Source organism: Antennarius striatus, chromosome 5, assembly GCF_040054535.1.
Source record: "Antennarius striatus isolate MH-2024 chromosome 5, ASM4005453v1, whole genome shotgun sequence".
In the NCBI taxonomy this organism is placed as follows: Eukaryota; Metazoa; Chordata; class Actinopteri; order Lophiiformes; family Antennariidae; genus Antennarius; species Antennarius striatus.
This window is the reverse complement of record NC_090780.1, coordinates 7,466,514-7,490,653: the sequence shown is the minus strand read 5'-3', so window position 1 is coordinate 7,490,653 and position 24,140 is coordinate 7,466,514. Positions and strand designations below refer to the sequence as shown.

At 40.9% G+C, this 24,140-nt stretch overlaps 1 protein-coding gene across 19 annotated transcripts in view; it reads left to right on the top strand.

Moving 5' to 3' along the window:
• The window catches only part of LOC137595775 (R3H domain-containing protein 2), a 102,364-nt gene extending 78,461 nt beyond the window's left edge, over positions 1–23,903 (top strand). For 11 of the 19 annotated variants that reach the window (XM_068316050.1, XM_068316067.1, XM_068316062.1 and 8 more), the window contains 5 exons: positions 453–622; positions 832–976; positions 4,436–4,527; positions 4,969–5,053; positions 22,376–23,903. In XM_068316050.1, coding sequence (XP_068172151.1) covers positions 453–622; positions 832–976; positions 4,436–4,527; positions 4,969–5,053; positions 22,376–22,770 — 887 coding nt within the window. In that variant the 3' untranslated portion in view covers positions 22,771–23,903. Of the gene's footprint in view, positions 1–452; positions 623–831; positions 977–4,435; positions 4,528–4,968; positions 5,054–5,204; positions 7,402–7,431; positions 7,870–11,316; positions 12,647–22,375 lie in introns of those variants that run through there. The other 8 variants (XM_068316061.1, XM_068316060.1, XR_011035457.1 and 5 more) reach the window with 8 other exon arrangements.
• The last annotated feature ends 237 nt before the right edge of the window (positions 23,904–24,140 follow it).

Sequence of the window (24,140 nt, the reverse complement as noted above, 5' to 3'; positions counted from 1 at the left end):
TTAGGGCATAAGAAAGGATACATCTTTCAATTATACTGCCTTAAAGTCAATAAAAATGTGTTCAGTTTACCTTGATATGGAGCTGCAAGACATGTGGAGAAGAGGAAGATTAGTGAGGAGGGTTATGGCTGTAGGGAGGGAGGACATCTGAGTGATTAGTGTAAGAAAGGAGGATTTAAGAGACTGAGTACTAGAAGAAGGTGATCCGCTGTGGCAAGCCCTAAGTGGAAAATGTCTGAAGAAGAAAATTTGCTTCAGAGGAGATTTTAAAGTGATGTCAAACCCGAGCTACAGAGACCTGTTAATGTCATGTAACAAGAATTACTGTCTTTGACAACAAATGAAAAGGGCATAGATTCAGTTGTGCGTCGAGCAGTTATTTACCTCTGTAGTTACTCACCGTAAAAAATCACTTTATACATTTGTGTCTGTCTATCTCTGTGCTTTCTCAGGAGTACCACCTCCTGGGCCTAGCGTGATGGTCATGCAGCTCAGTGTCCCTAATGGACCACAGCCTTCCCAGAATCCCCCTCTGGTCCAGTGGAACCCATGCAAATACTACGGTATAGAGCAGAGGCCCAACAAACCAGTAGAACTCTACAAATCTGACAACACTCCACAGGTAAAGACCAATTTATATCAAGGTCTTCTCAATCAGTGTGTGATGTAATTTATTTATGAATTCAGACTCTCAGCCTGTTAGTCGTGTTTTTAATCAGTAGCCTCTCTGTCTCCTGGTGGCTGAACATGATCTCATGTGATCAGGAATTTGATACCTAGTTGTCATGTTATGATCTATTTTCCTTGTTTGTATGTTGTCCTTGTGTCCAGGCCAGCACCCAGCTGACTAGTCCTCTAGCCTCCCCAACTCAGTCCCCAACCCCGTCCCCCTCTGGCAGTGTCAGCAGCGTCTGCCCTGGCCTGGGACCATTACCCATCATATCCCAATTTCCCCGGCCAGGAGGACCAGCTCAAGGTACAAATGAACAACTGTGGAGAATTAAATATTTAAACCTTCACTGAACGGTTTAAAAGTTAAAGAACAAAAAACCATCAGACTTTCTGGGTATGCCAGGCACATTTCTTTCAAATCAAAAAGAGCAAAAAAAAATGTAATGAAAGGTATGAGAGGTGAAACGTCTTCTACAAGCCTTAAGCAAGTTCACTTACCCTCTTTGATTTACCTTGATCTGGATGAATGAACCTACACAGACGTTTCTTTCAGCTGTTCATAAAATAGTTGAAATCCACATTCGTGTGTACTTCCTCCTTGACACATTGCATTAAACTCTGACACACATGATAATTAAACCCCATAAATGCAGTTTTTTTCTTTTTATTCCTGTTATCATGTCACCACATTCCCAAATTTGAATAATTACAGTATTTTCCGCACTATAAGGTGCACTGGACTATAAGCCGCACCTTCAATGAATGGCCTATTCTAAGACTTGTACATATATATGGTCAGGGCTCGAAATTGCGCCCATTTTGGTCGCATATGCGCCCAAATTTTTATCAGTGCGACTATTATATATATTTGGGAGCACTGGTGCAACTAGGGAAAAAAATCCAACGCGCCTTTTTTTGTGAGACCGCGCTCCTGCGGTCCTGCCAGGAAACAATGAGAGCGCTGCTGTGGCTGCTCTCCTGGGTGAGGGAGAGAGGCACGGAACAGAGATGGACGGAGCGGTCTCTATCGCTCCGTCACTGCCTTGCTTTTGGGTAGGTGCTCCTAAAGTCTTTGCTGGTGCTACTAACTTCTAAATTTGGGAGCACCAGTGCTACCACGAGCCCTGTATGGTGCACTGGATTATAAGTCGCAATGTCGGTTTTTGAGAAAATAAAGGCTTATGGGGGCGTCTTATAGTGCGGAAAATACTGTAACTTCAACCAAATATTATACAGAGGGCCCTCGCGCATTTGCGCATCGATTGCGACTCCACCTCATCGCAGGTTTGTAGTAGGCAGTCACGTGATGCTGTATTGCATTCTACGCATTCTATTGGCTGACGGGATCCGGAAGTGCGCTCTGTTCTGTCAGTCTCAGACTTGCGTGAGACACAAAAGTGTTTTAAACAGTCTATCAGAGTGTGGGAAAGGATAATACAGATAGAAGGTGGTTTAATATCAGTATGAGAAGGGTTCATAAACGTTTAAATTGCCGTAATAAATAAGATAAATAGATCGCAATCTTGATCGAGGATTCCTCGATTGCGTGGTTCCTGGAACGCACTGATTGCAAAGATCGAGGACGCACTGTACTAATCTTTTTAAATGATGACTCAACAACAATCAACCAATCAAAAAACAAAAGAATAAATAAAATAATTTCACCTTCAAGCATCAGTAAAATAAACAGGAATTTCTGTAACAGTTGTGAGCTTGAACCCCTGTTCATACTTGTGCATCACCTCAGTAGGTGAACATGACCTGTCACTGTGCCACAAAACATCCTGTACAAATGCCTGACCTTTCTTCATTCGCTGACTGATATTTACATAGCTAGCCACAATATATTACTGGCTGATGATCCACTATCAGTTCTGTCAGTTCTGTAAGCTTTGTTATATTCACCATCTTTCTCCTCTTCACTAATGCCTTGTTATGTTGTGTGTTGCCATCTTAGCTAGGTCTCCACTGATGATAGGGCTTAATATGATGGAGATATTAAGGTGGTCTGGTTCGCTATAGAGAATTTTGTAGTCATGTGGTGCACAGTGTTTCTACAATGTTGTCCAGATGACTGGACAACTACAGCTAATGTGATCAGGGAGACAGGTAGGAGAGTACTTGGTGTGTCATCTGGAAGGGAAGTAGATAAGGAGACTTTGTGGTGGAATGAGGAGGTACAGGAGTGTATAAAGAGAAAGAGGTTAGCTAAGAAGAACTGGGGCACTGAGATGACTGAGGAGAGTGGACAGGAGTGCAGGGAGATGCAGCGTAAGGTGAAGGTAGAGGTAGCAAAGGCCAAACAAGGGGCTTATGATGAATTGTGTGCTAGGTTGGACAGTAAGGAGGGAGACACTGATCTATTCAGGTTGGCAAGACAGAGATAGAGATGGGAAGGATGTGCAGCAGGTAAGGGTGATTAAGAAGAGAGATGGAAGCCTGGGAAGATGGAAGGAGTACTTTAAAGAGTTGATGAACGATGAAAATGAGAGAGAACAAAGGAGGGCATTGAAGAGGATGAAGAGTTGAAAGGCACTCGGTCCTGACGATATACCTGTAGAGGTTTGGAAGTGTCTACGAGAGGTGGCAGTAAAGTTTCTGACTGCGTTGTTCAACAGGATCTTAGATAGCGAGAAGATGCCTGAGGAATGGAGGACAAGTGTGCTGTTGCCATTTTTAAGAACAAGGGAGATGTGCAGTTATGGCAACTACAGAGGAACAAAGCTGATGAACCATACAATGAAGTTATGGGAAAGAGTAGTGGACGCTAGACTAAGGGCAGAAGGGAGCGTTTGTGAGCAGCAGTATGGTTTCATGCCAAAAAAGAGTACTACAGATCCAGTATTTGCTTTGAGGATTTTGATAGAGAAGTACAGAGAAGGCCAGAGGGAGCTGCATTGTGTTTTTGTAGATCTGGAAATAGCTTATGACAGGGTGCCCAAAGAGGAACTGTGGTATTGTATGAGGAAGTCTGGAGTGGCAGAGAAGTATGTTAGAGTGGTGCAGGACATGTATGAGGACTGTAAGACAGTGGTGAGGTGTGTTGTAGGTGCGACAGAGGAGTTCAAGGTGAGGTGGGACTGCATCAGTGATCAGCTCTGAGCCCCTTCTTGTTTGCTATGGTGATGGACAGGCTGACAGACAAGGTCAGACAGGAATCTCCACGGACTATGATGTTTGCAGATGACATTGTGATCTGTAGTGAAAGCAGGGAACAGGTGGAACAGAAGCTATAGAGGTGGAGGTTTGTCCTGGAAAGGAGAGGAATGAAGGGTAGCCGCAGTAAGACCGAGAGTACATGTGTGTGAAAGAGAGGGACCCAAGTGACAGTGTCACTGAGGAAAAGACAGGAGGCAGAGTTGAAGGTAGCAGAAATGAAGATGCTGAGGTTCTCTCTGGGAGTGACCAGGATGGATAGGATCAAGAATGAGTACATCAGAGGGGACAGCACAAGTTAGAGGTTTTGGAGATAGTCAGAGAGGCCAAACTGTGATGGTTTGGACATGTCCAGTGGATAGTGAATATATTGGTAGAAGGATGCTGAGTTTTGAACTGCAAGGCAAGAGGCCTGGATGAAAACCAAATAAGAGGTTTATGGGTGTAGTGAAAGAGGACATGAAGGTAGTTGGTGTGAGAGAAGAGGATGCAGAAGAGAGGGTTAGATGGAGGCAATTGATTTGCTGTGGCGGCCCCTGAAGGGAAAAGCCAAAAAGAAAAGAAAAATTTATGATATTCATCTGATCTTGTGATTTTTGATGTTCAGGTGATGGGCGTTACTCTTTGCTGGGGCAGCCGCTGCAGTACAGCTTGTGTCCTCCTTCTCTCATGCATGGCCAGTCCTACAACTCTCATCAGGTCAGCACTGCCAGGCTTTTGTTCCATCTGAAACTCAGTATCTTCTTATTGATGATGTGATACTGAACAATCCTTATTCTACAAAACCAAGCATGCCCTCTGTTACCCTGCTCTCCTAAATGGTTTTTAAAAGATATGTGGGTAAAAACAACCGCTGTACTGTTATTCTTACGTTTGTCAACACCGCATGTCTTGATTGGGTGAATGTAGATGTTTTTGTGGTGAGGGCTAAATTCCTAAAAATGTAAATCATGTGTAAAAAAAGATGTAATTTAGTTATTTTAGCTACATTATATATTTTTTTTGTTCTCATGACATATGTTTCAGCTGTCCCAGCTGCCAAACTCCAGTGTGTAAGACTCCCTGGTTGTTTATACTCCATCTAGTGTCTTGTCAGGGAACTGTGATGTATTAATACTCCTTACACCATCTTTGTTTCAGGGCCAAAGTGTAATGAAACACGGGGCACGAGGGAAAAAACAAACCCTCAAATCTGCTTCAACAGATCTCGGCACTACTGATGTTGGTAAGTTGGAGATTCTTCATCACAGAACAGCACAAGCTCCACAAGAATTACCATTATGATTTGTAAATGTAATACACACTCACTAATTTACATATTTTTAAACTCTTGAATTTTAGCCTATATCGTGACTTATTTGTGTGTCTTTCCTCAGAAACTTCTTTAGTTCTACATCTGCAATTTCACCAAATGGTGTTTACATTGGAGGTACTGCTAACCTCAGGACTGCACAGCACATCACTATTAAGATGAAAGAGACAAGCAAACAATAACATCAGCCACTTAAACAGTTGTTTTCTGTGGTGTGATTTACATCCATGAGCTCCTCTTGCACCATAGATGTTTTATTTTTTTTGCCTGTTTTTGTGCACACTGACATAGAGGTTTGCTGACATGATTTGTATATTTTTCACCGAACTATGCAAAATAGGCTGATGATACGTTTGAATTCATCTGCACATGCCGTGTTTTTTTCTAAACACAAGACGCTTCAGTGGGTAGCTCACAGGAAGGCCACTCAAGAAGAGTTTTGACCAATTTTTGCGTTCGATTTAAGTGGATATCAGTAAGGACATCCTTTTTTTATTGGTTGATTTGTTAGAGCTGTTTATTCCTTTGCAAAGACAAACTTACTGAGCTGGAATAAAGTTGAAATTGTGATAATGAATTTGATCTCATATACATTTTATAACTTTTGAAAAATACGTGTTTTGTAATATGTAAACTAGTAAATATTATAGATGTTTGTTCTCATTAAAGATTTATTAATATCATGGAGTGAAGTGGAGGAGAGAGTGATGAGAGAAAAGGAGTGTGAGGAAGCAGGATGGCAGGTTGGGCATGTGAGTGTTTCACACCAGGGCTCAAAATGGCAGATAGAACCATGAGGCTTGTGGATGGGGTGGAGACACAAGCACCATGGAGGCTGTGTTGGACACATTTAATGTCGATTGCAAACTGTGTTTTAGAATGTGTGTTGAACTGTGTTCTTGTGCGTATTTTGGGTGGGGAGAGGAGAAACAGAGGAGGCAGGATTCAGTCCTCCACAGAAAGACATATCAGCTGCTTATTTTGTTTGCTTAGGGTTAGGGTTAGGCCTCTTTCTTTTCTTTTTTCCTCTTTTTCCTCTGCCTTTCCTATACCCCTGAGGAGACACAGGGACAGAAGATGGGGGGCCCCACTGTCTTGCCAAGTTCTGCGTAAAGGAATTATTACTCCTTATACGGAGTTTTCATACTAAACCTTTGGTTCTATTACATGACAAACACATTCCAGCACACCCCCCCCTTCCATGACTTTTAAGCCATGGACCCAAGCTGGGAAATTTAATAGAACACAACAATTTTCAACAAAGATAGCGCTGATCTAGGGCTGCTGTCTGACTACTGTATTCTTCACTTCAGATGAAGGCAAAAACCCCAATGATGACATTATAGGATGAAAATACCTTCATGACCCTCACTGAGCAATTGCTTTTTTAGCCTGCAGGGAAGACATTTCACAAGAAAAATTAGTAGACTCAAAAATAATGACTAAGCATTTAAACATGACCATGTCATTCACCAATGAACATCACTGGTGAATGATATGGTCATTCACCATATCATTGACCAGGTTAAAAAGACTGATAAAAGACTATCAGTCTTTTTAACCTTTTTAACCCATCTTCTTCTTTTCCTTTTGGCTTTTCCCTTCAGGGGCCGCCACAGCGAATCAACTACCTTCATGTCCCCTTTCACTACACCAATAAACCTCTTCTTTGGCTTCCTCTAGGCCTCCTGCCTTGCAGTTCAAAACTAAGCATCATTCTAACAATATAATCACTGTCTCTCCTCTGGACATGTCCAAACCATCTCAGTCTGGCCTCTCTGACTTTATCCCCAAAACTTCCAACATGTGTTGTCCCTCTGATGTATTCATTCCTGATCCTATCCATCCTGGTCACTCCCAGAGAGAACCTCAGCATCTTCATTTCTGCTACCTCCAACTCTGCCTCCTGTATTTTCCTCAGTGACACTGTCTCTAGACCAAACAACATCTCTGGTCTCACAACAGTTTTGTACACCTTTCCTTTCATTTTAGCTGAAACTCTTCTATCACACATCACACTTGACACCTTTCTCTACCCGTTCCATCCTGCCTGTACACGCTTCTTTACCTCTTTTCCAGACTTTCCATTACTCTGCACTGTTGACCCTAAGTACTTAAAATCCTCCACCTTCTTGATCTCTTCTCCCTGTAACCTCACTCTTCTACTTGGGTCCCTCTCATTCACACACATGTACTCTGTCTTACTGAAGGTAACCTTCGTTCCTCTCCTTTCCAGGGCAAACGACAACCCCTCTAACTTCTCCTCCACCTATTTCCTGCTCTCACTGCAGATCACAATGTCATCTGCAAACATCATAGTCCATGGAGATTCCTGTCTGACCTCGTCTGTCAACCTGTCCATCACCATAGCGAACAAGAAGGAGCTCAGAGCTGATCCCTGATGCAGTCCCACCTCCACCTTGAACTCCTCTGTCACACCTACAGCACATCTCACCACTGTCTTCCAGTCCTCATACATGTCCTGCACCGCCCTAACAAACTTCTCTGCCATTCCAGACTTCCTCATACAATACCACAGTTCCTCTCTGGGCACCCTGTCATAAGCTTCCTCCAGATCTACAAAAACACAACGCAGCTCCGTTTGGCCTTCTCTGTACTTCTCTATCAAAATCCTCAAAGCAAATACTGGATCTGTGTACTGCTGCTCACAAATGCTCACTTCTGCCCTTAGTCTAACTTCCACGACTTTTTCCCATAACTTCATTGTATGGCTCATCAGCTTTATTCCTCTGTAGTTGCCACAAGTCTGTACATCTCCCTTGTTCTTAAAAATGGCACCAGCAAACTTGTCCTCCATTCCCCAGGCATCTTCTCACTATCTAAAATCCTGGTGAACAACCCAGTCAAAAACTCTACTACCACCTCTCCTAGACACTTCCAAACCTCTACAGGTACATCATCAGGACCGAGTGCCTTACCACTCTTCACCCCCTTCAATGCCCTCCTCACGTCATCCTGACTAATCTTTGCTACTTCCTGGTACACAACAGCCACTCCTTCAAGTGTTTGTTCTCTCTCATTTTCCTCATTCATCAACTCTTCAAAGTACTCTTTCCGTCTTCCCATCACACTACTGGTCCCTGTGAATAGGCTTCCATCCCTATCTTTAATCACCCTAACCTGCTGCACGTCCTTCCCATCTATCTGTCTCTGTCTTGCCAACCTGTATAGATCAGTGTCTCCCTCCTTACTGTCCAACCTAGCATACAAGTCATCATAAGCTTCTTGTTTGGCGTTTGCTACCTCTACTTTCACCTTAAGCTGCATCTCCCTGTACTCCTGTCTACTCTCGTCAGTCTTCTCAGTGTCCCACTACCTCTTGGCTAACTTCTTTCTCTGTATACACTCCTGTACCTCCTCATTCCACCACAAAGTCCTCCTTATCTACTGTCCTTCCAGATGACACACCAAGTACTCTCCTACCTGTCTCCCTGATCACATTAGCTGTAGTTGTCCAGTCATCTGGAAGCACCTCTTGGCCACCCAGAGCCTTTCTTAACTCCCTCCTAAAAGTCATACAACACTCAACCACCAGTCAACCACCATCTGTCCTTCTGGGTTCCTTTCCTGGATACCAAACCTGCCCATCACCTCTATTTCCTGCACGAACATGTCCATTGAAGTCTGCACCAATGACAACTCTCACTTCTAGGTATGTTCTGCATCACTTGATCCAAGTCCAACCAGAATTTCTCCTTCTCTTCCAGCTCACATGCTACCTGTGGAGCATAACCACTAACAACATTGAACATCACGCCTTCTTTTTCTAGCTTCAGACTCATCACTCTATCTGACACTCTTTTCACCTCCAGGACATTTCTAACAAACTCCTCCTTCAAGATAACTCCTACTCCATTTCCATTCCTATCTACACCATGCTAGAACAACTTGAACCCTGCTCCTAAATTTCTAGCCTTGCCACCTTTCCACCTGGTCTTCTTGACACACAGTATGTCTACCTTCCTTCTTTGCATCACGTCAACCAACTCGCTACCTTTTCCTGTCATAGTTCCAACATTCAATGTCCCTGCTCTCAGTCCTATACTCTTGGTGTAACTCTTCTTCCTCTTCCTATGAACACACTTTCCTCCTCTCCTTCGACCAACAGTAGACCAATTTCCACCCGCACCCTGTAGGTCAACAGCACCAATGGGGGTCGTTGTTAACCCCTGCCTCGACCGATCCGGTATGGAGGTCATAGGTTTGATTCACATGTTTGGTTTGGCAAAAGTTTTACGCCAGATGCCCTTCCTGACGCAACCCTGTGTATTTATCCGGGCTTGGGGCTGGCACAATAAGACACTGGCTTGTGTCCTCTTGTGGCTACATTAACCTTTTTAACCCATCAGTCCTCAGTAATTACATATCTGTATCTAATCTGCCATTTTTAAGTAAGATTTTAGAAAAACTTGTTTTTAGTCAGCTGAATTATTTTTTTAAACTCTCGTAACATCTTTGAAAAATATTCATCTGGTTTTCAGGCCAAACACAGTAAAGAGACAGCATTAATACAAGTTGTCAATGACTTAAGGTGCAATATGGACATAAAGACACTTTCTGTTCTTGTTTTGCTTGACCTCATTGCAGCGTTTGACACAGTTGACAACGCAGTTCTCCTGGACAGACTTTATACCCTAGATGGGCATTTCTGGTACTGTTTTAAATTGGTTTAAGTCATATCTTACTGGAAGAGAATTTTTTTATAAGCATGGCCGAGCATTCCCCTAAGTGCTATGAACTGAAGTTTGGTGTCCCCCAAGGCTCAATTTTAGGTCCAACTCTTTTTAATCTTTACATGTTACCACTGGGGGATGTCATCAGGAGGCACGGCATTAATTTCCATAGTATGCTGATGACACAGCTTTACATAGCCATGTCCCCTGATGACACTGGGCCAGTAGATGCCCTCTTAAAATGCATTTTAGATATAGTGGTACCTCTACGTATGAAATTAATTGGTTCCGAAAGAAATTTCATAAGTAGAAAATTTCGCACGTTGTCCATGCAAATGCCCTAATCCGTTCCAAGCCCCCAAAAATTCCGACATACAGTAGATGTTTTGTAAAGCATAAAAATGCATCAAAACATGTAACAAATACATATTACGATTAGATTATTACACAATAAAGGAGAGTTGTGCATAATGTAAAAAACAAAGAATGAGTAAAAAATAACTAATGGTCATTTACCTTATAGCTGCTGTCCCCATTGTTTTTTGTCCTCTTTACTTCATGCGCTCCTGCCTCACGATGCCGAACAACAGACACTTAATTTAAAACTCAAAGCCCTGGCTTTTAAGACATCTGAGCAGGTAAAAAAAACCTTGGTGTTATTCTAAATTAAATTTTAATTCTCGTAGCAAAAATATGGTTAAGAGTGGTTCTTATCATCTAAGAACATTGTCAAGGTAAGATCATTTTATCTCAAACCAACACGGAGACACTAATGCATGCTTTTATCACTTGTAGAATAGACTACTGCAATGCTCTTCTTTCTGGTCTCTAAAAAAAAGCACTACTACTCCATTACAACATCTCCAAAACTCAGCTGCGCGAGTTCTGATGAGGACCAGAAAGAGAGCTCACATCACACTAATGTTAAAGTCTCTGCACTGGTTAGTTATACGCTTCAGAATTAATTTTAAGATCCTTTTAATGGTTTTTCAAGCTCTTAATGGTCTTGGTCCTAATTATTTATCTGATTTGCTTTTAACATCTTTGGCCTCTAGATCTCTCCGATCTTCAGTCACTCCTTTTAATTACTCCAAGTTTTAACCAAAACATGGCGAGGCCTCCTTATACCCTGATGGCCTACGTTTATGGAACAGTTTGCCTAAGGACCTGAGGAAAATAGAGAATGTGGACATTTTTAAAAGCAAACTCAAGACTCACCTTTTTAACTTAGCTTTTAACTAAAAATGTATTTATTTAATATTTTGTTATTATTAATATGTTTAACTTTTTAGCCTGGCTCTTAATTGAATCTTATTTATTTTATTAAACACAGATTTATTTATTTAGTTTTGTTAGACTGTTTTTTTAAATGAATTTTGTTTATTTGATTATTTTTATCTTATTAGTCCGGCATCTAACCTTATTTTATTTGTTTTTTCATTCATTCATTCATCTTCCAACCCGCTTAATCCGCTAACGCAGGTCGCGGGGTAGCCAGTGCCTATCCTGGCAGTCTCAGGGCGTGAGGCGGGGGACACTCCAGGCACGACGCCAGTGTACCGCGGAGCCACATAGAAACAAACAACCACTCACACACACACTCACTCCTATGGTCAATTTGGGACCGGCCAATCAACGTGGAAGCGCATGCTTTTGGAGGTGGGAGGAAGCCGGAGAACCCGGAGAGAACCCACGCAGACACGGGGAGAGCATGCGAACTCCGCACAGAGCGGGACTCGAACCCGGGTCCGCCGTGTTGTGAGGCAGCAGCGCTAACCACTACGCCACCGTGCCGCCCTTTATTTGTTTTATTACTTTTAATTATTGAATTTTAATCTAAATTGCAGTGGTTCTTAACCTTGTTGGAGGTACAGAACCCTGTCGGTTTCATATCCTCACTCACCGAACCCTTCTTTAGTAAAAAACTAAAATAAAATTCTTAATTTAAGACAAGTATATATTTTTCTTGTTTATTTAATGAATTGTGCATTAATGTCACCTTTTTCAAAGAACAAAACCAAGACAGTGCATGAACTCACATGAAATTACCTTCCTGCAAATCAGTGTGACTTCTGATGTTTTCCATGCAGCTTAAGGAAGTGTTCCTTTATTTTTGCCAGTGCGTGACTACAGTTGCTCAACTTGACATTGCAAATCATGCAGAACGCTGACTCCCATCACATTCTATTATACAGGGCATGTAAATTCAAGTTGCACATATTTGTCCGACCACTTTCTTTTTTTGCTCAACATAATTACTATGAATTAAAATATTAAGAAAGTAATCAGATGATGTACCATCATGACAGGCATAAATCGACTACTGAGTGCGCAAAATCCCATGTAGCATAGGTATGCTAATCGATGTAACGTCATCATATGCAGCCAGTGATGGCTAAGGGGGGCGTGTCATCACGAATTCACACGATGTGTCAAACGTACACAGTGATTCATGTATGTTCGGCAAAAACACCCAACATGATGTGTCGGGTGTTTTGTCTTGACCTCCGTCTCCGCCGAACCCCTGAGACCAACTCACCGAACCCCTAGGGTTCGATCGAACCCAGATTAAGAAGCACTGCTATAGTCATATCTCCTTAGCGATTAATTTTTCTCTGGTATTTCCTAACTTCAAAGTGGCTTGTGTAGGATAGTTTCCTCTATGTTTTGACCTTGTCAGTGTTTTTAAATGTGTGTGTGCGGGCGCGTGTGCATGAGTAGGGGAAGAGGGGGGGATATTTCATGTGTAAACTGTTTTCGTATTGTTTTTATGTAAAGCACTTTGGGCTAAAGCACTTTATAAATAAAGTTTGATTGACTGATCACTGAACTGTGAGTATAAAGCTAATATTTTCAGAATAATGATCAACCAAGTAAATGCACTTCGAATATGAATATGAAATTATGACTGTAAGCATACAGCGTCTGTATGTATGTCATACTGAATGATCACTGAAAAACTGAATAATGTGAAGTAATGATATGAAAACATTCAGGTGAGGCCTTTATTTACGCACTCTGTGAAGATTCAGATCACACATGTAGATTCCTCTTTGGTGACACAAGCCACATTTTTTGGTCTTTTTTTCACAGTCCTGGAGTCTCATCCTTTGGAGATGTTATCTTTATCATCTCAGAGGGGAAGTTACCAGCACTTCACCTCTTAGATCGCTAGGGCCTTGCTCAGACCAGTCGCCTACATCCCAACTTTAGCCCATTGAGATTGATGTTGCATATCTTGTGTGTAGTCTGAACAGTCCCAATTGGATTTTTGCAGAATGGATTGAAACCGCATTCGGGAGATAATTTTGTGTCAGATAGGGAGAGAAGCGATGCAGTCTGAACAGCTCCCAAAACCCCGATCGGATGTGGCGGACCGTGACATCATATTTGCAACACGACAGGGAGGCGCCAGAAGGAAAAGCGTTGTGCATTATGCAGCGGTAAAACACTGAAGAAGATATTGACGATGTCTTGTGTATGTTTTCTCCACCTCTACCAGACAGTGATATCGCCAATACGTTAAGGTAACAAAACTTCACGTTTATCGTTGTTGCCGCCATCGCAATTTTATGACTTCACACATTACGCGCACTGGACGACGAATCCCCCCGACATCATTGCTATGGCAACCGGTCAATCGGCCATTAATGTGGCCGAGTCATATCGCATTTGGACACTTGCTGAAAATAGTTTGAACAGTCATCCCTTAAAATCAGATATGGAAGGAAACCAGATATGCCTGCAGTCTGAATGGGGCCTAACAGTGTTCTTGTCCTGTACTTGGCTGCGTGCCAAAAAGGACATTCCCCCCAGATCTCTACCCCTAAAAGGTGTGAGGATCTCCCTGCTTCACTGACAATGAGACGAGGGGAATCTAAACATCCACCCTGCTTTGTAGTCAGACTTCCCTTCAACACCAATGGGTGGGTGTGCCTGGTAGGAGTGTCTATTTAAAAATGACAGGTGAGTCCAGGAAATACACTTCCGAACCTTCATAGCCATCAGAGTTGTCATCATGACCTGGAGGGCTGGAATCCCAATTTCCTCTTACCTGTAATAACCTTCAGAAAGACCCAGTCTGTAGCTGTACGCGTTGGCAAGGAACGCCTTAGTCATCCTCGTCATCTTCATCACTGGAAGACTCTCCTTTCACTTCTCCCATGTCTTCCCAGTCAGGCACTGGATACAGGTCGGGAATCTGTGAAAGTTCTCTAACCAACACTAATATCTGCTTCTCTACGTATATTCACTGACCTCATCACCGGGATGCAACAACAATAACACAAAATCTAGTATCACCACACACATTAAAATCACCATACCTATCTTAAATAGTCCCTGTTTCCATCCTCTCAACATATCAGCCTACAATACCTGAGTCAACATCTTGTCCTGTATCCTCTTTTACTTCAATCCTGAGATTCTTAATCCTCTTCATAGCCTTGGTAAAGGAACCACCAGGAGCCGTGTTACCTGGAATATATGTACAACAGTACTCACCTATCAGAGCACCAACAGTTTTGTTCAATCAATAACCAGTCCATAACTTGTCTATTTTGCCAGGCCACGGCACTGGTAGCATCCATCTGCTCACCAAAAGAAATCAAAGCATCATCAGTGTACCATATTGGCCCGAATATAAGACGGTGTTTTTTGCATTGAAATAAGACTGAAAAAGTGGGGGTCATCTTACATTCGGGGTCTAGAAATTATACCCATTCACAACGCTAGATGGCGCCAGATATTTTTAAAGCGAATGCTGAACTTAATTCCCCAGGCAAAAGCGAACCCCTGTCACGAAGAAGAAAAATAAAAATAGCGGTAGCACAAAGAAGAAAAATTAAAAATAGCGGTAAGAAAGAAAAGCGAAGAAAATAAGAGAAGAAATAACAGAAAATGGAGAAATGTAGCGACAATCTGGAGAAAAATGGGTCAAAGATTTGCCAGGTTAACCGGCAGCTGAGGAGAAGTTATGATGCAAACGTCAAGATGATGGTGATAAATGAGGCAGAGTCTTCAAACGATTGCAAAGCGGCTGTGAAATATGGTGTCACAGAGTGTAATGTATGGAGATGGAGATGTTTTTCCTTATTAGTAATAATAAACCTTTATTGTCCCACAGTGGGGAAATTTATTCAGATTTGTTTCAAGACTGCAGTTACAGTTACACTTTGATGGTTAATGCAGTTATTGCAATTTTGTTGTTTTATCACAGTAGATTGGTTAATTTACATTTCAAAAACCAGAAGCCATTCATTTACAAATGTGATTGCACTTTAGTTTACATATTTAAATGTTCATATATTAAGATGTGATAGATAGTTTTTGCATGATTTGAATGAGACAAAATAACATGCATTTTTCTCTCGAATATATTGTTATAATCATTTTTTCAGATGTACTGTAATTATTTTCTGTATAAAAATTAAATTTGGTGTTCAAAAAGTCTTTTTTAAAATTTGAGTCTTGAAAGAAAGGGGGTCGTCTTACTGTATAATCAGGGTTGTCTTATATTCGGGCCAATACGGTAATTAAATGCTGTTGATTATAATAGATGTAATTAATCCACCCAGTGTTCTTATTCGCAGTTATCCATGGCAAAATAGACTCCAACCCTGACCTATCCTCATTTCTGGCCTTATACCTTTAAGGAATCCCTCGTATCAAAATAAACATTAGAATCTGGAACATATTGTCTTTGCTCTGTTAACAACATTATAATCTTCACCAGGTCGATTCTCAGGAGGAATTACAATTATCTCCTGTACTATTTGCACCCTAATACATCTGCCTGCCCAAGAAGAGAATAAAGTCGCTGTCCTCCACACCACCAGTAATGATCAACTATAACTGCACTTTGGTAATAATAAGGACATTAATATTAACATTAACAGAAAGTACATTCCATCTGCCTCTTCTACTCTCTACATTATCTCATGAAACCAGCTCGGGGTTTGTTATAGTAGGAGTCATAGTGTTAATTGGTCTGGTGGTAGGGATTGTCATTGACGCAGTTGTTGCTTAAATGGTAGGTATTAGTGCTCTAGTAGGAGATAGTATCATTGGTATTGTGGTAAGTTTCATTATGGTTCATTAGAATTACTTCTATGGAAGGGTTAAAGTTACATTCCCTTCATCTCCAAGCACTCCTTCCTAACAAACTTCTCTTTGAAGGAGGAGTTTGTATGTAAATGCAAAAAGATCTGCTAACTAAACGTAGCAGCACACTGAAAAAATGCCCAACACAAATCAATGACAGTGAACCACTTAGCATCTGGTGGAACATTCAACAATGAAGTGTGAGAATTTGGAACCTCAGCGGGAAAATCCTGTATTACTTCAATATACGTAAATCATGCGCTAAACGATGCTTTTATCCAATATTACCTCAGGCAGTTCTGTAGTTTTTCCTTAGAAATAAAAGGGTAGGTATCAGCTGCTTAGTCTCTGAGAATTCCAAAAATTCTTAATTTTAGAGGTGGTGCGAGTGAACCTGGCCCACACAGGCGTAGGCAATACCTAAATCCGCCATCATCTCCAAAGGCACACTAATAAAACCTCCTCCTCAGGGCGTAATGTAACAACCAGCTGATGACCCCGCTCTGGATCCCCTAGAGCCCAGCTGGAAGTCGCTGCCAGAGGTTCCCAGGTCCCCGAAAACTATCGGATATATTTCAGTCCATGCATATTTTGCCCAGGTTCAGCACAACAGATGCTCTAATTGATACGCAAATGTCCTAATTTTCCACAACCAGAGCATCTTGGTTCCCGTCTTGGGATTGTCCATTCGTCCCCCTGTCATTCCTCTGCCTCGTCTCACTGTAGGAGCTCCCCAGCCTCTAGGCTGCACATATGTCACTTGGGGAGATGCAGGTATTGGAGCCCTTGGTTGTGGAGCAGCTGGTGACATTTTGACTGCTGCTAAGTTTAACATGACTAGATAAAGTGCTTCCTTTTCAGATTTCATCACACAATCTCAGACCAAGGTTACTATTCAGACCAGCATCAGAGAGGAGAACGGAGAAGGAGACATCTTCTGTACTGTATTAACACTTTTTCTTCAGCCAAGTCCCTACTTGTTTGTTTACTCTTAATTGTCTTCGTTTGGTTTATATAATATACTGTATACTGTATATATACTGTGTATATACTGTATGTATATATATATATATACACACACACACACTATATATATAGACTAGTGACAAATTAGTGACACACTCTAGTTAGTTTTTAATGTTTTTCATGCATGTATACTATATGTGCATACAGGCCTTAACACACAAACTGGGGGCCTGTACATATGCAAAGGAGATAGAGTGGCGGGCACCTCCTTAGTGGTGCGCCCAAATGAGCAACTTGTAAGGGGGACGGTGCCTTGCTCAAGGGCATCTCGGCAGTGCTCCGGAGGTGAGCGGACACCTCCCGCTGTCAGCTCAGCTCCAGGTGTTGTTTTGGGCGAGAGCGGGAATTGAACCGCTTATCTTGAAACATTGGACGACCCACTCTACCGCGCGCTTTACCACTGCCGCCCCAGTTTGAAACTTCTGCAAAATAGCTAATTCTCTAACATGCTTTTGAACACATGTAGCTCTTTTATCATTTGGCTTAGTTTTTTTTATCAAAATTTCCATTTCTCTACATCGGCTTATGTCAAATGTACCATCCGACGACCAGTGAGACCGATTGCTTTGTGTTAATTACATTTTAGTGAATATTACATCAGACAACATCGGGTTCAGTTTACTGAGAATCCTCACTGTTGACCAACTCTGCGATTCAGACCCCATGACTCACACAGCACAGACAGTGTAAGCAGTTATGTAGTTTTTATATATGTTGTAAAATATAGTGTCTAATGTTAATGTCAAATAATTATGGAGAGTACCGTATTGGCCCGAATATAAGACGACCCTGATTATAAGACGACCCCCTCTTTTTCAAGACTCAAGTTTGAAAATACTTTTTGAACACCAAATTTAATTTTAATACAGAAAATAATTACTGTACATCTGAAACACATGATTATAACAATATATTCGAGAGAAAAAGCATGTTATTTTGCCTCATTCAAATCATGAAAAAACAGTCTCACATCTTTACATTTAAATATGTAAACTTAAGTGCAATCACATTTTTAACTGAATGGTAAGTGGTACCAACCTTGCTACCATCCGAGAACCGACCCACTTTTCTCCAGATTGTCGCTACATTTCTCCATTTTCTGTTATCTCTTCTGTTATTTTCTTCTTTTTTCTGTCTTACCGCTATTTTTTATTTTTTTCTTCGTGCTACCGCTATTTTTATTTTTCTTCTTCGTCACAGGGGTTCGCTTTATCCTGGGGAATAAAGTTCAGCATTCGCTTTAAAGATATCTGGCGCCATCTAGCGTTGTGAATGAATATAATGTCTAGACCCCGAATGTAAGACGACCCCCACTTTTTCATATTTCAATGCAAAAAACACCGTCTTATATTCGGGCCAATATGGTATATGTTGAAAAATAGTATAAACAGTATTAGTTTTAATAGTATTAACACACAAATACAGAAGATAAAAATTTAAAAATATGTAAAATAGTGAACAGATCAATTATTATTAAGCATTATGGTGTAAATGTCTAGGTTGTGTTGCTCTGTCTCTACACTCCCCCCTTTTTTTTAGAATGTAACTTTATCAGCCACTATCAACCAGACACTCAAACTGCCAGGATCACCAGAGTATCAAATCTCTACGTAAACCGCACGATAATGACTACAAAAATTAAAAATGTGCACTGAGATACCACAAACCAAACACAGACAGAGAACAGAGCAAAAATTCTCAAAATTACATGTATTCAGACTGTTTTTGTATGAATTTAACACACACGCTGCCAGCATAGTCCTTCCAGACACTGAATCAACCATTCACTTTTAGCAAAGCTAAGCTATGCTAAGCTAATTATGCTAAACAAAGCTAATATATTAACTAGATCTCAGTTAGCTAAGTTAAATTATGCTAAGATAACATGCTAACTTATGCTAAATAATGCTAATTTGACCTATTCTAGGTTAGAGTTAGATTAAGTATTTACAAAATGACATGCCTATCAAATGACCCAACTTTTCTCCCAAAATGACTTTAAAATCCACTTATTGTTCTTTACGAAATGGCATACCTCTTGGATAGATTCCACCCTGAACTCAAAAATGGCGCTCTTATGCTGGATAGCTTCCAATCATGAGCCCAAAATTGCTTTCCTAAGCTGGTTAGTAAAAAGCCCCAAACATCACGTCACACAACACGTCACAAAAAGTGCACATGGACGAAAAATAGCAGTACAGTGATACATCTACTTACGAAATTAATTGGTTCCTTAAGAAATTACTTAAGTAGAGACACATTTTCCATGCAAATGTCCTAATCTGTTCCAAGTCCACAAAAATTCTGACATGAATGTTTTATAAAACATAAAAATGCATCAAAACATGTAACAAATACATGTTACGATTAGATTATTACACAATAAATGAGAGTTGTGCATAACGTACAAAACAAAGAATAAAGAATAATAATGACAGTCATTTACCTTTTAACAGCTATCCCCATTGTTTTTTGCCTTCTTTGGTTCATGAGTTCCTATCTCACGATGCCGAACAACAGAGTGAATTCTAGTCCTCCTTTTCAACTTCTCCAACCACCCACGCAATGCCCTAAACTCCTTAAACTTCCTTTTGTTTTAATAGTGTGGCAATTGTAGATTTTTAGCCATATTCTTTGGCGAGATCAACCAAATGCATCCCTTTCTCATGCTTTTCTATTATCTCTTGCTTTATTTGTATGGACAAAAAAACTATTTTCTTAGTCTTTTCTTTCCCTCTTTTCTCTGTCACTTTCTGTTCGCGCAAAACTATCAGACTACCTCACGGGTCGAGTGCCGAATGCCGAGACACTCCATAAGCACCTTTCTAGCTCTACAGAGAGGTGGAGTGGCATCCCTCTTAGCCAATGGGATACCAGGAAGATACGTAATAGGTAATAGCCAATAGCAGAGCAGCTATGAGAATGTTGCGTTCAGGAACCTGTGAGAGATTTGAGTATCAGCTGACACTGTGTTTTTACATTACGTAAGTCGAAATTTCTTTCGTGAGTAGAGGTAATATTTTCCTGCTGAGAAATTTCGTAAGTAGAAAATTTCGCAAGTAGAGACATTCGTAAGTAGAGGTATCACTGTATTGGTTAATCACACCTCAGTTATTGTGAAACAAATCTGAAGCTAATATGTAGCTACTTATAGCTCAACAATCTTATTCCCTTTTAAACATTAGATATTTATTACAATGAAGTAATAAACAAAAATAAGATGGTTTATCATATTTTTTTTCCACTGAAGCAGAGATTTTTTTATTTATTTTTAACAGCACGTTTATTCATAACCCAAGTCAAATTGCAAAATCACGTTGACACTAAATTTAAAAGAGATCCACGTGAAGAGGATTTTTAATATTACTGTGCGTTTTCTGAACAAAGAAACAGATAACCTTTTAACATTTATCAAACTAAAAAAACAGACAAAATTAAGAAAAAAAAACCCTAGATTTTTTAACATGTTTATTCATGAAAGTCAAATTACAAAATAATCACGTTGACACAAAATCCAAAAGATATTCATGCGCTTTTTTTCCTTAGTTTTTTCAATTGAGAGAGAGAGAGATTTGTCTCCTGTCTCGCCTTTCACACATCTTCACACATTTACACACGCAAACACAGAGAGAGAGTAATGGGGGGAGAGATGAAGAGAGAAAAGCACAGATCTATAGGTTTCTGTGGAGATTCATTAATTTCCACATACACTTAAGCAGTTACACGGTACAAGAAAGAGTTAATATATAGAAATTACCCCATGTCAGTCCGGACAAATTTACAGATTTAAAGAGCTCTATGTGGATAGGACTGTCACTCACACATGGAAAATCCAGCTTTACAGCATCACGTCATAAATCATTGATGAATTGATTTAGAGGACGACTCCATGTGTTATCGCCCTGGCACCTTTGAAATTCCGCGTCACAACTCTTCATCAGTCATCACCTTGACAAGAACTTATGAACTCACAGGATGCCAATCGACACGGCTTAACAACCCGAAAGTTAGAAAACCGTATGACGCCCAGACAGAATTACCATTCAATCACAGCTCTGTCTAATCTTATCGTGGCTTTCAAAGCTTTGTTGGCACTTTAAGGTTTCCAGCAAAGAACCACACGCTGGGCTTTTAACCACTATGTAAACAGACTTAAACAAGCATAAGCAGGCAAACAACATGTATTTGGATAATTCTCAACCCATATAGTATGTTACCAACACAGGTAGTTTCAGGAAGATTAACTGAACTTTGTTTAGAATTATGTTTAGCAAGCAATCTTACCAGAATACCACGCCATCTCCTCAAGACAGACAGAAGTGCAAAAATTAAGCCAAGTAGCCTACCTTTTTTTGTGTGGTCACATTGCATTCTGTAAATCCAGATGTGAGAGGTCATGGCTGGCGGATAGAAGTCTTAATCCTCCCTGGTAGGTGACAGCAATTTGTGGTGGCAGAGAGGCTTTCTTAAGACAGGACAAAATACACAAGTATAAAATATTTGTCAAATCAAATTATACATAGGTTGAGAATAAATCCAACATCATCATCAGTGATAAAGACAGACAAACTTATCTACATGGGGAGAGAAGGTGGGGGCCAAGTCTTGCCAAGTTCTGTGTAAAAGAATTACTACTCCTTATACGAAGTTATCATACGAAACCAATGACTCTGGTTCTATTACACGATAAAAACATTCCATCACATCTTGAACTGTAACCCTTACTTGAACTACTGAAATGACGTACGATGGTCAGTACAGCTGCAGTGTAAATCAGAAAGCAGTCACACTAATACATAGGACTCAATAGTTCTTTAATTCACAGTCACACTTATGCACACACTAGAATGTCACAATACACACTACTTTAGGTCTGTTTCTGCCCAGATACAAACTTCTAGCGGGAGACAACTATCTACCCAATAGCACAAATGAGTCTGTTCTTTGAGACGGTGATGAGACTTTAAATGTGAGTTCAGTGTTTTCCTGGCAACTGTGTAATTGATACTCACCTTCAGTTCACACTTTTTGTGTGTATGTGTGTGTTGACTATCAGATGGGTTTGGAGTGTGATTTTTTTATACTCACCACTTTTGAATACCTTCGTAGGTTAAAGTGGATGAAAAGGGTTTGAAAAACACTTGGTATAAAGTGATATACAGGTATAATATAAACTCAACATCACTCAAAATGCTTTCTAAAGTTTGGGAGGTTTTGAGTCACTCTGCTTTTTACACATTTGATTTTCCAGCTGTGTATATAAAGACCTGCTTTTCTGAAGCAGCTGATTCATTAGAGATGAAGCTCTGTTATTTAGACCATAGCATGTGTGTTACACAAGTGCAACAGGTTTGTAAAGAGAACATCTGTATTAGTCCAGCCTGCTAACATGATGTCTCGTCTTTCCTCCCAGTGGTAAGTCGAGTACTGGAGGTAACAGACCTGCCCGAGGGGATTTCACGTCCGGAGGCTGAAAAACTATTTAACCAGCTGTCGATGTGCGGTGCCAAGATCCAGTGGCTGAAGGAGCCCCAAGGAGTCCGAGGAGGGCCTGTTGGCTGTGGACCTTGTCCTGGTGCGGGCCCGTCTGGTCCCTGCGCCGCCATCGGGCCCGGGGCCATCATGGGAGCAAAGGGTGACTGCAACGATCCTGCACACCTCTACACAGTAGTGGCAGTGTTCCCCAGCACCATGGCTGCCCAGAGTGCTTCCTTCAAACTTAACAACAGCGGGGCCAGCCTCTTCAAACTGAGAGCTGCCAAAAAGAACTATGATCTGCGTGTGCTGGAGAGAGCCAGCTCTCAGTGAACAGAAGTGGCAAGGGGGAAGAAAGGAAGTCAAAGAGACAGGAAGTAACATTTCCGGTGGAGCGACGGAAACAGAAGGATTTAGGGGGACTGCACAGAGTGTACAATTTCAAAACAAAATGGAAAAAACTTGAGGTAAATCATGTGTCAAATGTATAAAAGGGAAGAAGGTGTGAATCATGAGGTGACTGGTGTTTGGTTGAAAATATGATTTTGTTTGTTTTTCTTATTCATTGTTTTTGTTTTGTATTTATATAGCAGACGAGCACATAAGACACGTGAGCATTTGTTTCACTGTTGTTGTTGAATGTGTGCTGCCATTATACAAACAAACACACACACACACACACACACACACACACACACACACACACACACACACACACACAGGGAGAGACATATACACAGGCAACAGGGTCACATAGCACATAACAAACGCACTGGACAGTTGACCTCAGTCAAACCTTTCCTCTTCCTCCCCCTACACTCAGCAAACCTTTTCTGCCAATGCCCCCTCCTCCTTCGACTCTCCCCTCAGCTGTTTGTCTCCCACATATTTATAAATTGTCATACACATGATTGTGCACTCTCCGCATTCCCCACCCCTCCCCATCTTCTCTTGCCATGTCTCACACTGCCTCCTCTCTTCTGCCGCTCCTCTGTACACTCTCACTGCTCTCTCTTCTGCTTTCCTTTTGCCTTACTGCTGTTGTGGGTTTCTGTATTGCGCTGTTTTTTCCTCAAAAATTTCTTTTGTTTTTTGGAATTCAACATATTTATATAAGTGATGTAAGGAATAAAAGAAATCTATATATTCAGTGATTTTTTTTTCTTTCCTGAGTGAAAAAAGTTCAGGCTTTCCTTTATCCTTTAATCCTTCCATTACATCCCTCTCTCCTCTTGCCCACATTTGTTTCCTCCCTACTGCCCTCTACCTCACTCATTGTCCCATCCTCTCTACCCTACAGCTCCCACTCTATCCCAAAACCCCACTGTGTTTGCTTTTTTTTGTTGACAGCTGTGCAGAACGTATCAGAAGAAGAAAAGTGCACAAAGATTGCATATGTCTACTGTAAATTTTATTTAATCTGTTTTTTGTTTGTTTTTAAAAATATAAAAGTTGAGAAAAATTGTTCAAAAGTTGCGTGTCATGTGGTGTTTCTTTTTTGGTCTGAACAGCCCCAAGTTATCAATACCATTGTGTGCATGAACACAACACGACCAAATGAAAAATTAACACCATGCTGTCAGAAGTCAACAATTTTATCTCTCCTTTCGTTAGACTATGGGAGTTTAATTCCAAAGGTCTTAACAGAAGTTCCACTTTTTTTTATACTAAACAAGTGACTTGGCTCCTCTTAACCTTTGTGT